Source organism: Sycon ciliatum, chromosome 10 (genome assembly GCF_964019385.1).
Source record: "Sycon ciliatum chromosome 10, ocSycCili1.1, whole genome shotgun sequence".
Lineage (NCBI taxonomy): Eukaryota > Metazoa > Porifera > Calcarea > Leucosolenida > Sycettidae > Sycon > Sycon ciliatum.
Window position 1 is genome coordinate 16,420,217 of NC_088652.1, and position 15,383 is coordinate 16,435,599.

Sequence of the window (15,383 nt, forward strand, 5' to 3'; positions counted from 1 at the left end):
CGTATTTCGCTCCGGATAAAATTCTTTTCTTCCCACGGCATGCAGACGCATGCAGACGTAGACGCACGATATGCAGGCAAATACCGGTAATGCTTCCGGCTGCGCTGTAGCTCCAACTCCAACTCCGCACGCATGGTGCACACATCTGAATACAGTCCGTGTGACAGCTAGCATGGCATGCATGGGGACGCTCTGTCATTATTATGCAGCAGAACTCTGGACTTCGGTTGGTGTCGGAGCTCTGGTCTGAGTAAACTGAGTTCTAGGCAGCGCCAGGTGCCGATTGACGGATTGTACTGTCACAGCGCAATAATTGAAGTGTGGAACAGTTACACAGTCAGTGAAGTACAGTACTTTCGATTAGTTTCGTACTTTGCTGAGGTCTGGCAAAATGGTTCCTGCGCTAAACGATCCACTTGATTTCGTTGAGCGCAATCGTTGGCTATCATAATAATATTATAAAGTGTGGATGTGACATAACAACAACGCACGCACTGTACCAGCGCGGTGTAGTACGAGAAGATTTACGTACAGTCAAGTGTTAGTTCAGTATAAAGTGACCTAGATTAGTGCAGACTAGATAGCGGATAGATGAACCTAGATTTAGTCACTGTAGTAATTTAGTGCAGACTAGATTGATTCAGTGGATGGATGAACACATTAATTATAATAATGTTTATTTATATATAATAATATTATTGTTAAAAAAAGCCAGACTGTGATATTTTAACGCCTCTAGCCTAGGCCCTGCGTTATTATTCAGCCATGTGTGTCTGGTCAGTTGTATAAAAACTTAGTTTCATGCCAGGTGGCACTCCTCAGACAATTGATAGCAGCAATGTACAGTCGAAATGGTATAATTATATGCTGAATGGATTGATATAGAAGGGAGGTCTCGAGTAAATGTGGCGAGTCTTGGAGCATAAAATGTGCTTAGCCGAGTAAGCGCTTTGAATAAGTGATGAAATAATTTCTCTATAATGCTGTGTGTGTGCGTGTGTGTGTGCGTGTGTGTGTGTGTGTGTGTATGTGTGTGTGTGTGCATGCTTGTGTTTGTGCTTGCGATCACTAAAAATGAATGTACACTCAATATAATTGCTGCCGGGAAACTGTCATTGGTTATTTCCTGTGCTTCTCTCACATCAACCGTCTTCAATTGAATCTCTGCTGAGATGCAGATGCTGCTGCGGTTGTTCAAACGGGTTGTTCTGCTGCAAGGACAGATTCGTACGACGGTGGGTTTGACGGCTTGGCGTTGTTGTCCACAATGCTGTATGGCGGCGGTGGCGCCTGTGACAGAATGCTGGGACCTTCTGGAACTGAACCGCGTGCTTCGTACCCACGGCATTCACCAGGCATTGACGACTGCGCAGAGACGGTTCGATGCGACCGCATACTCCTGCGGACATCACTTCCCTGCCGGCGTGCGGCGCCTGGGACTCGCGAGTGCGCTTCGTCAAGGCTACACGTCGTCCTCTCTTGCTCCGGCGCCAGTCGTGAGCCGCGAGGTCGGCGCGGATCCATGTCCGTGCCTGCTCTCTCGGAGTGCGACGGCACGCCAAGCTCTCCGCCGGGGTCGTTGAAGCTCGGGCTATCCCAGCCTAGTGCTTCTGCATTGTGCCTGTGGCATCACACATAGCACACATGGCAACAAGCACCAGCACCCAGTAGAGTTAGCGCTCTGTTCACCGTTCACACAGTGCTCAGTTCAGCAAAGCTAAGCTGAACTTCCTTTCACGCGTACGCGATCACTAGGAAAATAAACATTCCCCCAAATCATCAGGCAACAAGCGACTTATATCGATTCTGTCATCGGTCATCACTGAGAATATATTTTCCCTCCTGCCCTAAAATATAAGTCGCTTCAATAGGTTTCGTCATCCTTGCCTTGGGAGCTGGTCTGACTTTGGTGAAATTGACTGCTTATCCCCCCCCCCCCCCCCAACACACACCATTTCATTGCTCTAACTAGGACTACAAGCCTCAGGCTTACATAGATACATTAGAGACATAGGAACGTTGCTCCACAATAGCCTTTCCAAGCGAAATCTACTGTCAAGGAGAAGAATTCTGAGCACATACCCGGTAATAGCTCAAGTAGTGAGGCAAGGCAAGGCATGGCAATATCACCACCCTCTCTTCCCTCCCTCTTGTGCAGAAAGATGCTACTTTGAAGTACAAGGATCAGAGAAAAATTTCACAATTAATAGTTGTAGTACTGAAGCGGTTGCTGGAAATGGCATTGGTTTGAGGGGGTACTAGTGGTTACTGACAAGGTATGTTCTATGGGAAAGTCTCAACACAGAGAGACAGCTGAATGCACTGCTCATGTTGCGAATGAGTATCGTTGTACAATTACCATTGCTGCCATCATATTATGATCACCCAGCCCAACTTTCTAAGATAAAATTTACCCTGGTTGGTCGGCTTGAGTGTTCCCGGATTGCATCCACTTTGAGAATCGCTTGCGGCATATCCAGACCGAGATGACGATGGCCAAGACGAACAGCATGCTCATGCCGATGCCGGTGTACAGACTGACGGCGCCCATCCTGCCCGGGCGCGAGGTCGTCCTGACGGTGGGCCGAGCGCCCGGGATGCTCGGCAGCGGGAAGCCATCCAGGAAAGGTGGCGAGTGCACGACGGTCGGACGCGGGCGGAAAGGAGAAGCTGGAGCAGGAGAAGCAGCCAGAAGACATGTCATATCAGGGATCGATTTAGTTTGATTTTGTTGCATAGCAGTCACTGCTACACAGTTTTACAATAGCTACTCCCAGTATTGATCAGCAGTTTTCCTTCATCAAAAGTTTACATGATTCTATATCTGTACAATAGCGTTAGCAGCAGATTTTGTACAGAAGAAGACAATAGCAGCAGTTGCTATTTGGGTTGACCTGAATATTTACGTCAGGGTTTTCGCTTGGGCTCGTTACATGTTCAGCGTCCATCCGACTTCGAGTTCTTCAAAACACAATGTCCTTGAACAGGGCAGTTCCACTGATTTCTTTGACAAAGAAAGCTCAGGAAAGTGCTCAAACGATCGTGACGCTGCGTGCAAAGCCCCCAGAATGTTCGCTTTTCTCCTTTTCTTCATCAAAACGAATCGACACTCCTGGCGCGTCCAGTTCTTTTTCAAACTTCTGGACAGTGATCAGATTCACTGACATGTTCGTTACATGAGACTAAGAACCATCTACTTCAACCGTGTCTTGTCGAACAGAAACAAACCGCATTGAGCTTGACAGTGAAAGAAGCAAGGAGAACTAACTTCAGGGAAAGTCGCCGCCGCGTACAAAACTTCAAAAGGCTGCAGTCATGTACGACCAGTACTAGTGCAGTGGACATAATCATGCAGAGTGCGACCCGCGACCCTGAGCTGCGCGGACTGAGCAGGACAGGCCTAATCAGCAGTGTGCACAACAGTCGCATGTAAACTGCACACAATCAGTACAGTTATGGTCTCTGTACATGCCAGTCGCGTGGCCAGTGCATCGCAGTTGTGGGCGATAAAAAACGAAAAGCGAATCGCAGTCAGTGAATTTCGGTTCGCAAACTGCGATGCAAACCCGGATAAATCGATCCCTGCGTATCTAGACTCGCATGGAGAGCCGAGGATTAATTTCTAAGAGAGAAATGAGGACCAAGGGTCTGCACGTTATGCTTTAATGTCTGCTAAATCCTTTATTTTTATTTCTCTCCTCAGCTTTTTCTTCTTCTTCTTCATAAGCTGTTGATGGAGACTCCCTCGATTTAGGCTAAGGCCTGTCGAAAATCCATAAATACAAAACAAAAATCACCAGTTATTGATTGGAGCGTAAATTGTAGCTCCTTGGTTCTTTTCTTTCCTATAAACACTTCATAGGGTCAGTAGAAGCCACGGCAAAGGCACGAAGAAACTTTGCTTTGGATTTCATTACTATAGTACAGCATGTCTTCCTTGAATAGTACCAGCCACAGGAATCGACTCCGCATGCACCAAAGTTTGATGACAGACTCGTGCAAGAATCAGCATAATTGACCCATTCACCAATCCGGATCAAGGTGCCACATGCAACACATGATGCTGTGTGGTTGAGTAGACTGGAAAGTGGTGTAAAATGAAATCGTTGCACGCACGTCCAGGCAGAGCACTTCGAAACATTGCTCTCAATTTGCTGAGAGCAAAGAGCAGAATACACAAACGGGAGGACGAACAGTTGCTATTTCAGTTGTAATTATTCGGCGTGCTTGTACACATCCTGAAGTGATGGGAGACAAGTAGTAGGGATCTCAGCGCGTGCAGTGCGCAGGGTGTTTCCGCATACATTGCGTCATCGAGTTTTGAGTGCAGCTCGCGGACACAGCAGAAAATGGCGACAGTCGATTTCCTGGACGCAACATTCAGCCATTTCTACCGTCTTCTTCAACTTGATTTATTTCGAATTTTTTTCTTTTCCACGGTTTCTGCACTGGACGCGTTTGGGATCGAAATCTCACCTGCGCAGACTGGCTGCGCAGTTCACGCGCTGAGATCCCCACTAGTAGACTAGCCCACCTCTCTAGGAGCTGCATCTGCGCCGCTTTGATCCTAGCATGGTGGTGGGGTTCCTACAGATGCTGAAACCTCCGCGTAACCGTTCTGCTAAGCGCGTAACACACGCTGGAGCCATTATGTGGAATAGATTGCCATCAGCAGCAAAATGTTCAAATAGGTATTTGGATCTCAAATCTCAAGCCTTGCAGTATCAGCTATGTAGGTTTTCCATAGCTCACTGGATTGATATCTGTTCGTTACAACCAACTTTCCGTTTTCCTTTCTTTCTTTTTCCTATCTCTACTTTTCCACAATAGCCATTAAAATTCTATTCACAGTGGGTCCAATGTTATAAGGCATTATGCCTGTTTTGATTTCCACTATAAATAAAGTATACAACAACAACAACAACAACAACAACAACAACAACAACAACAACAACAACAACAACAACAACAACAACAACAACAACAACAACAACAACAACAACAACAACCTTATTGGCCACTGGCTATCGTGAGAATAAAGATTTGAAACAACCGAGTCTCAAGTGAAGCGTGAATTTTTTTGTAAACTTACGGCGTACTATGATCCGTGTCACATGGGTGTCTTCACCCCACTTGTTCTTCGCCTTGCACTCGTACGTTCCAGCATCGCTCGGCTTCACGTCCACCAGACGCAGGTTGGCGTCGAGCGACGGCAGCGACGGCGTCACCCAGTACACCAGGGTGTCCGGCGTGCCCTTGCTGGTGCAGCGCAGGACGGCCGTGGCGCCGCGCCGAAGCTCCACTATGCTTGGCGGGGAAGTGATGACCGGGAACGCTGAGCGAGACAACACAAATTCTTGGTCAGTGATGGAAAGTTTACAGTTGTTCACATCGGGTGAATTTATGGTTCTGAGATCTTCAGTAAAGCAACACATTCATAATTATGCCCATTATTCCAAGGATAAGTAAAAGTGTATTAACCAGGTTTTAAATACAGTCGTCCCTCTCTAATCCGGCACTTGTTTATCCGGAACCCTTGCCAACCGGCGCACTTTCTGACGAAACCGATATTTTTCGTTCAATTCCTACATCTTAATCCGGCACTTGAATTCCACCTCCGGCAGTGACTTTTTGAAACGAATCGCTCAAACTGTACGTAGTTTGATTTCATAATCCGGCAGTCGTAAATCGACTGTGCGTGTGTGTGCAAGAGTACGTATACATGTGAACATGTTCTCTGTTTTACTTTATCACTGTGTATATTCCTGGAGAAAAGTTGAGAATATAAAGCCGTGCACCAAATACTGGGGTCGACACGGAAAAACCCTGCGTTTTGACGTATGATACATGCATGCAATTGGGTAGGGTCGGGTCAGAGGGCAGGATTTCTTAATCCAGCACCCTCGTTAATCCAGCAGAAAATGCCGTAGCAAAAGGTGCCGGATTAGAGAGGGACGACTGTATATCAAGACAGGTTTGGGGACCATGTACTCTTGATCACATGATCATTGATGACAAAGAATGAAACCTGGTTGATAGCTGGGGCATGTGAGTACTGGTATGCCAGCTGTTGATACTTGAGAGATTCAAGCTTGGAATTGCCATGCAATAAAAAAAAAACTTAATGCTTTAAGAATTACCTTCTGTAGTGCCTTCGATAGTCGCAGGTTGACCACGGCCGTACGAATTGACGGCACGCACTGTGAAGAGGTACTTTGTCAGCCGTTGCAACCCCAGCACACGCAACCGGACGGTAGCTCGACGGCTAGAAAACCGGCTGATGCTGTGTGTGATGGGAACAAACTGGTGGCCCGGCTCTAGAGACACGTACGTGAGCTCGTAGCGTGTGATGCCGCCGCCGAGTTTGGGCAGTGGCGGCGTGAAGGTCACTCGTATTCCACGGGCGCCCAGCTCCGGCCTGGCTTGAAGCGATTTGGGTGCATCGGGTGCTACATAGATCAATGAGAACCCCATGCAGCACATGGCCAGACAGACAGACAGACAGACAGACAGACAGACAACCAGAGACACAGCAAACACAGGCAGACAGCAAGACACCCAGAGACACAGGAAGAGACACAGCCAGACAGGCAGAGACACAGCCAGACAGCCCGAGACACAGTCAGACAGGCAGACAGTCAGACAACCAAACAGCCAAACACAGGACCGGCTTTTCGTGATATTGAAGCCACACATGCAGGTGGAGAAATTGACCATGACGGCCATTCCGTCAGAAACGTACGCATCATTTTTAGTGTAGCTCGTTCGCGAGAGGTCAAACACATTTACATGCACACTAAACATGATTTTCTTTATGAACAGTAGTTCGCCGCCATTACATGACATTTCCCACAACAGCCCATGCAGTGTACGCAAACGACCAATCTCTTCCATATGTGCATGATACTAGTAGCCGTGCATTACGCAAATCTACACATAAGTCTGGGTTCGTGGATTCGGAACTAACTTCGAAAGATAGAAACGGGCATCCTAGCATTGCAAAAGGCAGAGAGAACTGCCCGCGCAATTGGCGAAGTAAAATATAAGCAGGACATGATCCATGATTTATTTATCCATGATGATCCATGATTTATTTATCCATGATTTATTTATCCATGATTTATTTATCCATGATTTATTTATCCATGATGATCCATGATTTATTTATCCATGATGATCCATGATTTATTTATCCATGATTTATTTATCCATGATTTATTTATCCATGATGATCCATGATTTAAACTCGGATGGAGAGTCAAGGATTAACGGATAACTTGTAAACATATGGTCCTCTCTCTTTTCTTATTTTGATCCGTGATCCATCCATGATTACATTGGCCCATCATCCGAGTTCATCTTTAGAATACAACTCAACAATAACAACAAAAAAATAAATATTTTAAAAAGGTGATCATGGCCATGATCAACACTCACTCGCTCGGTTAGTCCACGCAGTCTGCGGCGCGCTGCGGGGTCCAGTACCGGCCTTGTTATGCGCCGCAACCGTGACGGAGTACTTCGTGCCGTGATGCAGTCCTCGCAGCGCATGCCGGAGCGGCTCTTTCGCATCGGTGGCAATAGACCCGTTGCTCTCGCACAGCGAGCGCCCGCAAATGCCACACTGCTTGCAGTTGATGGTAGTGTAAGCGATCGTGTAGCCTTGAAGGTCTCCAAATGCTGACTCCAGGGGAATTCCCTGTGGGGAGAAGATGAACGTCAAACGTTCAGAGAGAAAACACCAAATATGTACTTGGGGAAATTCCCTGGGGGAGAAAATGAAAGCCAAACACGGAGACTACAAGAGCGCCGTAAAATGACTCAGGGGAATTCCCTGTGGGGAGAAGATGAAAACCAAACGTGCAGACGAGAAAATACACCAAATATGTACTCAGGGGGAATTTCCTGTGGGGAGAGGACGAAAGCCAGACACGCAGGCAAAAACGTATGTAACTTTGATCAATCGGTGTGTTGGTGTCGGTGACAGGGTGGATGGAAGGGCTGGGGATGTATGGATGGATGCAGGTTTCTGCTTGGTACATGGTTGAAGATTGACAGACGGAGATGGGATGGGGATGTGGTGTGTGTGTGTGTGTGGGGGGGGGGGGGGGGGGCGGTGGCTTCGTTAAACATACGAGAAAATCACGACTGAAAACACACAAAGTGCTTGTGTATGTGCCATTGCAAGAAAACTGGATCAGAACATGAGCAACAGTATACTGGTATACTGGCACTCACGGTCCATTCTATTTGCAGAGACCCGAGAAAAATAGGCACAATTCTTGAAATCGATGGGCGTGCATCCGGAGCAGCTGCATGAAAGAAAAGCAGAGAAGAATTTCAACTCACCACTAGTGTATGTGTGTGTGTGTGGGGGGGGGGGGTGTGTGGGTGGGGGGGGGGGGGGGGGGTGTCGGGGGGGGGGGAGGGGGGGGGGTCCGTCGCCAGTACATATCACATGACTATGCAGTACACCGCCCCCTCCCCCCCCCCCCCCCCGCCACCCACCCCTTCCACATGATTGTACAGTCCCATCTTCAGCATCCGTTACCCGGAAGCAAAGCACAGTTGCAGCCCTCCCCCCCCCCCCCCCCTCAATACACACCACTCAATGCACAGATAACATCCTCAACCCCCTCCTCCCGGACGCACGTATACACCTTCTACGCAACCTTTCCGCAGCTCCGGAAAACACACACACACACCTCCCCCGAAAAGTTGAACCACTTTCGCCAACATTCATATCTTGAGATACGACATCAACACTTGGTAGCCCAAAGCCTCACCTATCAAATTGACGACTGCTGAATCGCTCGCACTGCCGAAGCGGTTGCTTGCACGGCATGTATAGTTGCCTGCATCTGCGCGATTGGCATTGGTCAGCGTGAACGTGTTAGTGTTGTTGTTCACTTTAGCTGCTGTTTCCAGAACGGTGCTGCCTCGACTCCACGTAAACTGCACAGCAGGTAACGTAGAACGCACAAATAGCAAGAAAATGTCGCCGTTGCCATGACGACTACACCATAGCTTAATGGTAGAGAATCGGTGGCCGTAACCGTGGTAACTGGTTCGAGTCCTGGTGGTGGCAGTCAATTTTTTTTCTTCAGATTTTTCCCGCTTTCAACTCTCTCAAATCTATGAGCAATAAATCAGTCCTGGTGATGTCCTAGATAGGACATCACGGAACCCAGCATGCCCCAGCATACATACTATGCTGTTCCCATAGTAATCGTGACACGTGACTCAAAACTTTGTGTCGCGTCCGAGGAAGATGAACATTTCGCACTACGCAACGAAGGCCTTTCGTCTCAAAAGTAATTATTATTAGTTGTCGTTCTCCTGGCGGCTTGCCTCAAGCGAGTCGAGATTCGTTTCTTGCCTCTTGCCTTCACGAATTTTATTTTCCTCGTTGTGGAGTACGCCTGGACAAATGAACTGGCAAGCGAATCGTTTTGGTCGCATTGAAAATTGCAAGTGCACAAGAGGATTGGCGAAGCAATTTGTGTTCGCACTTTCAGCAGAGCAGTAGCTGCTGCTGCGATAAAGTTTTTACTTTCGCCATTGGTTTCAGGCAGCAGAAGGATCTGGCTGAAAGCGATGGCGATACGTCCATGACCACCACGTCCTGGGGTGATATCCAAGAAAGACCGTCCAAGGTCCAGTTTTAGCCAAGAGCTGTCGTATCCAAGAAATCAAAAACGCCAACAGCAAGCTTTGGCCAAATACTATCTTCCAGGCAGTAATTTACGGGCCTAGCGCCTGCTGCCTCGTCTTCCTCCTCTGCATGGCCAGTTTTTGGGGCGAAATGAACGCACGGGGCGTGAAGAAACATTCCAAAGGCAAAATATTCAAAATAATAACCAATCGTTTCCAAAGAAGCGCCGCGTGGCTACGAGAAACCCCACATGAAATCCCCAAACGAAAACGGCCATTCGGTCGGGTATTCGATGGAGAATCGAATATACACTACCTCAATCCCCGCCGATGTCTGATATTCTCCGCCTATTCCCTCAAACTTGACCAATTCGGAAAGAAATCCATCGCCATTACGATCGTGCATCCTCCACATACATTCAGAAATGCTCACGCAGCACTTCTTTTCATCGCGTGTGCGCGACCGACGCTTCCATGACAACTCTGGGACAGGTAACCAATCAGACTCATTCAGAGTGCGATGTCCTAGATAGGACATCTCCCCGACTGATAAATTGATGTGTTAAAAACGTTTAAAGGGGAAGTAAAGCAAAAATTAAAATTTCACCAGTTGTAGTCTTCGGGGTGCTGAGTCGAATGGTCTTGGTCCGAGAAAGCTGAGACGCTTCCTTCCTACTTGAATCCCAATCGAACTCGCACACTTCCACCGAAACTGGGTGACTGCGCCCTACTAGATGGGCATTTGTATGCAAAATGTCACTAAAAGTAGTGACTACACCCAATTTCCAAAACTTGCTCCGATCGCTTCGATTTTGGTCTCATTCGATTCTCCCAGGCGTAGTACATAGGAAATCTGTAAATATTATTCGAATCGGCCCAGCCATTCTTGAGTTATAGTCATTTGAAGTGCGCCAACTTGGACTTTTGCGGAAACAGAAATGAATGGGAGCGATGGGAGAATCGAGAACGACTGCACAGTCCGTGCATGCAGTACAGTGTACAGTGCACACGCCTCGTCACTCGAACTGCGCGTACGAAATTGCATACTTAGGTATGCTGGCGCAGAACAAATTCGCTCGTAGAGGAAGACGAAAGCGTCTCACCGCCTTGTAATTTCACATGGCCAGTAGTTTTTTTTTCGACGCTGAAGACGATGGAATAGTCCGCGACGCTGCGACCCGACCAGAACAACCCGAAATTCATACCCTGAAAAAGCGCTGAGCGCAGAGCTCCTAAATTTTGTCGTATGGAAACGGGACTTCGGGTCTCAAGGGCACGAACATCTCCTCTCTCAGATAAAGCAATTCACTCGATGCGATATTCTACAATTTGACCTGGCCACGCCGAAATGCACTGCCATGTCGGATTCTCCCATCGGAAGTATAGAAACTTGTTCCCAAAAAATCAGCGTCTGGGTGCGAGGGAGTAAAGTCACTACTAAAAGCGCTATTTCGTTCTTATAAAAGCACGGATGACCACGATTGGCCCATATGTTGTAGTCTTTTGGACGCTGAGTCGACTGGTTTTGGTCCGAAAAGGCTGCGATGCAGCGTTCCTCCTTTATTCCCAATCGAACATGGTTGAACAAGCGGTCACGTGGTCCTGGGTGCCCAAATCACCTCGTCACCACGCCAGCAGGCGACAACTTTCACACCAAGGTTCAACTCGAGTTCAGCTCGAGTGACAGGACTGCACCCAAAAAAGGTCAAACAGGCTAGTAAGTTGTACCCTGCAGGCACGGTGACCTGGTGACTGGTGTACGCAGGAGCACGTGACCGCTTGTTCGACCATGTTCGATTGGGAATAAAGGAGGAACGCTGCATCGCAGCCTTTTCGGACCAAAACCAATCGACTCAGCGTCCAAAAGACTACAACATATGGGCCAATCGCGGTCATCCGTGCTTTTATAAGAACGAAATGGCGCTTTTAGTGACATTTTGCATACAAATCCCCATCTAGTAGGGCGCAGTCACCCAGTTTCGGTGGAAGTGCGCGAGTTCGATTGGGATTCAAGTAGGAAGGGAGCGTCTCAGCTTTCTCGGACCACGACCATTCGACTCAGCACCCCGAAGACTACAACTGGTGAAATTTTAATTTTTGCCTTAACTTCCCCTTTAACATTGCTTGCATCGGACAGTGTCACAGATGTGCCGCGCCCTAAGCAGGTATGATTGACACTACACACCAGGCTGGGGACTACCTGTAGCACTGTGGATGGGGCACGGGCCTTCATATCCACTCCTGGGATAATCGTGAACTAGGTGTTGTGAGTATAGAATGTGTATACAGCTGCTCTTAAAGTGTGACTCACATTGAGAGGTAGCGTAGCACGCGTAGTGCAAGTCAGTGTGACGTTTTCTTGCAGTCCAACCTGCGCATCCTCCAGTGTCAATACTTCAGGTCGTACTGTACATGTACATGATTGCACAGACGTGCACGTGCACACATACACACACACACACACACACACACACACACGCATATACACACACACACACACACATGCACACACACACACACACGCACACACGTACACATGTACAAACATCCTCACAATCATTATACAACCACAGACATACAGAAAGGCAGACACACAAACACACATTTACATGCTCGCACACACGTACATATACACGCATGCATGCACACACACACACACAGCAATACATACAACAAGAAGAGAGAGCATTTCTTCAGACTGGGAATGAGGGGAAAAGTTGATGCATTTAGCTTTCCTAACAGAGAAGGATTCTCTAGTTGCCATAGCAGTAACACACGTTGAAAACCATCGTCTAACAAACTATGGCTGTTTCCAGAGAAGCTTCACTGATACTGACTGCACTAGAACGTCCCATAAGAAACACCGCAAAGTAAAACAAAAACATGATCACATCCGATTGGACGCATTTCATTCGAACAGGCCATCTACCTCATGCTTCTGGTGTCTGGACATATGCATTTCACACACGGGGATTACACGCGAGAACTCATCAAATTCAGCAATTTCTTTTAAGATAGCAAGCAGTGTCAATCGATCACACTCACCATTGACGACTAGCTGAAATTTTCCGGGGAAGGACGTCTCGTTGGTGCCAGTGATTCGCGCGGAGCAGCCATACGTTCCAGCATCAGCCTCCAGCCACGTGCCTCGCACGTTGAGATCTAGAGTATTAGTGTAAGAGACGTGACTGCTGCCATTGACTGTCTCAATCTTCTGCCGCTCCAGAGGGATCAATTCTCCATTGAACGTCCACCGCAGATCCAGCGGCACGGCTCCATCGACCCGTAACGATTTTTGGCAATGCACAGTAAATCCTGTACTGCTATCTCCTTCCACTAAGTTCACCAACAGATCTGTGTCTCTGCTATCAATACGTGGTGCAGCGGGTCCCCAGCCGAGTACTGGAAGGAGAAGGAAGAGAGATAGGACAGAAAGGTTGCAGGCTGTCCAATAGAGTGTTTCATGCCTGTTGTCTTAAGATCGTCTACTTGTACATGAAATGTGGAGTTACAACACCCTCTACCCCCTCTTCAGGTTCAACTTGCTTGTTGGAGCCAGATAGCTCCACTTTCTTCCTCCTCATTGTGTAGGAGAGAGAGATTGATAGATAGAGAGAGCAAGGAGAGATAGATAGATTGGTAGATACTAGATAGCTTGTACCAGTTGAGCACTCCCATGTGGGGTAGTGCCTTTGCTGTTTGCGTTATACAGAGCTCACTGACTTGTCAGTTTGATCACTCTGGCAAAGTACGTTCGGGTCTGGTTTAAATCTGGCTTTGGAAATTTTATATTTTATTGCTATCAGGTTCGGCCTCATTTTCTCTGTGCTGCGCTGAGGAGTCCACAAAGGACGAAACAGGTCTGTCTGCAGATCGAGTATTTTGCTCCTGCTCTCGTAGCAGTTGAGCACTCCCATGTGGGGTAGTGCCTTTGCTGTTTGCGTTATGCAGAGCTCACTGACTTGTCAGTTTGAGCACTCTGGCAAGGTACATTCGGGCCTGGTTTAAATCTGGCTTTGGAAAATATATATACATGTTCGGCCTCATTTTCTCTGTGCTGCGCTGATGAGTCCACAAAGGACGAAACAGTTCTGTCCGCAGATTGAGTGGATAGATATAGAGATAGATAGATAGATAGATAGATAGATAGATAGAGAGAGAGAGAGAGAGAGAGAGAGAGAGAGAGAGAGAGAGAGAGAGAGAGAGAGAGAGAGAGGAGAAACATTGGAGAATTTCCCTCCCACCAGATCTGGTGTACACCCCTGAGCATGCTATTCAACTGGTCCATAGAAAATACATCACCGCTGCACACCGTCTCACACGTTTTTTTCGGTGTGACTTTAATGGCGGTAATTTTGGTAGAGAAACCCGACAACTAAGTTCACATTACACCTAAAATGCACAGGAGTGTAGGGAGATGCTGGTCGCCTAGCTCAACGTTAAGCCTGACACTCAGCAGGTGTATGACACTGAAATTAAAATTGTTTTAGCGCACAGAAAAATCTTTCCTTTGGAAAATGTGCCAATGCAGGAACTTCATAGCGAGGAAAACCCTACACCGTACACCATGGTACCATCACCAATTATTGGCCAAAGGAAGTCAGTGATCTCCTTGCTGCCAAAATATTCATGTCTCAATTGAAGTAAATGTTCTCCTAAAATAATAATCACAGTCATATCCATGTACTTGTATACTGGTACTCCTGGTTGTGGACTCTTGCTGCAGCACTTACCGAGGTCAAGCGAAATCAGCGATAGGATGAGAGGGCACACTAGTAAACGGTGTGAGGAGACTGTGATACGTCGTCGCTGTGCCATTGTTGCGCGTCCGCATCTGCGAGTGTGACCAACAGGAAAAGAAGAAAATTGGGGACCGATTACAAGCCATCTGATTAGTCCTATCCACGGAACGACGTGTGAAACGTCTCCAGCGGATGCGTAACGTTAGTATCCATTTACGGAGGGCGCCTGATATTCGTTCCATCGCCATTGACATTGTGCAGATGCACAGCGGGTCAAATACACATGCATTCCTAACAAACTAACAAAAATACGTCTCAGCACAACGACGAAGGCTCAAAAGTCGGAAGCCCAAACCCTGAGCGTTTGGTTTTTAGTTTCGCATACCGGTAATAATTATTATATCTTGCGTGGTCGCGACACGCAAATTGAGCGGTCCCAAACTCTGCTTACCGTTCTTCGAGCCCAAAACGGAGCGAAGACGATACAACTACAGCCTACACTGCCAGTAATTGCCACAAATGTTGTGAGCCACGCTCTGAGCTATTTTGCCAGCGTACTGGAGGTACATGTACATCTACAGCGCCTACAAACCTCTCGCCTGATCTCCTCCGACCTGAACTAGTGAATTGCTCCCATAGACACAGCACTCAGCAGCCAGAGCACCTAGCTAGAAGCTGCTCGGCACCTAGTAGCACTAGTAGCAGTCGTTCGCTGCTATGGACTTACCGGCCATTAGTCAAGATAGAACATGCGGAACAGAAAGTACTAAGAGTGTGTCTAGGAACGACAGCTAGCAGCGTGTCGCATGCTGTGAATGGCACAGTAGTAAGGCTGCATTGACTTGCACGATGCCAACCAAGAAATGTTACCGGTATCTCGCTACGATACTCTGATTCATATCTTGTTCTGTATTATTATTCTGTCATCTTCCACCGGTACGCGATATATATGCAGTCGTTCCAGCTTCCAAGTAATACTAATACTTC

The 15,383-nt window shown here is 47.6% G+C and overlaps 1 protein-coding gene across 3 annotated transcripts; it reads right to left on the bottom strand.

Moving 5' to 3' along the window:
* Nucleotides 1-313: 313 nt before the first annotated feature.
* Nucleotides 314-15,383, bottom strand: LOC135825808 (cell adhesion molecule DSCAM-like). 3 transcript variants are annotated; one of them, XM_065338432.1, is made up of 11 exons: nucleotides 15,124-15,383; nucleotides 14,388-14,488; nucleotides 12,700-13,056; nucleotides 11,966-12,060; nucleotides 8,787-8,955; nucleotides 8,239-8,312; nucleotides 7,438-7,699; nucleotides 6,141-6,449; nucleotides 5,093-5,335; nucleotides 2,415-2,670; nucleotides 314-1,621 (listed from the first exon to the last, which is right to left on the bottom strand). In XM_065338432.1, exons 2-11 carry the CDS (start codon nucleotides 14,470-14,472, stop codon nucleotides 1,195-1,197), a joined length of 2,277 nt encoding a protein of 758 aa, XP_065194504.1. In that variant the 5' UTR covers nucleotides 14,473-14,488; nucleotides 15,124-15,383; the 3' UTR covers nucleotides 314-1,194. The 3 variants fall into 3 exon arrangements, with proteins under 3 accessions (XP_065194504.1, XP_065194503.1, XP_065194505.1); XM_065338431.1 differs by lacking the exon at nucleotides 15,124-15,383 and adding an exon at nucleotides 14,848-15,117; XM_065338433.1 differs by lacking the exon at nucleotides 15,124-15,383 and adding an exon at nucleotides 14,989-15,115.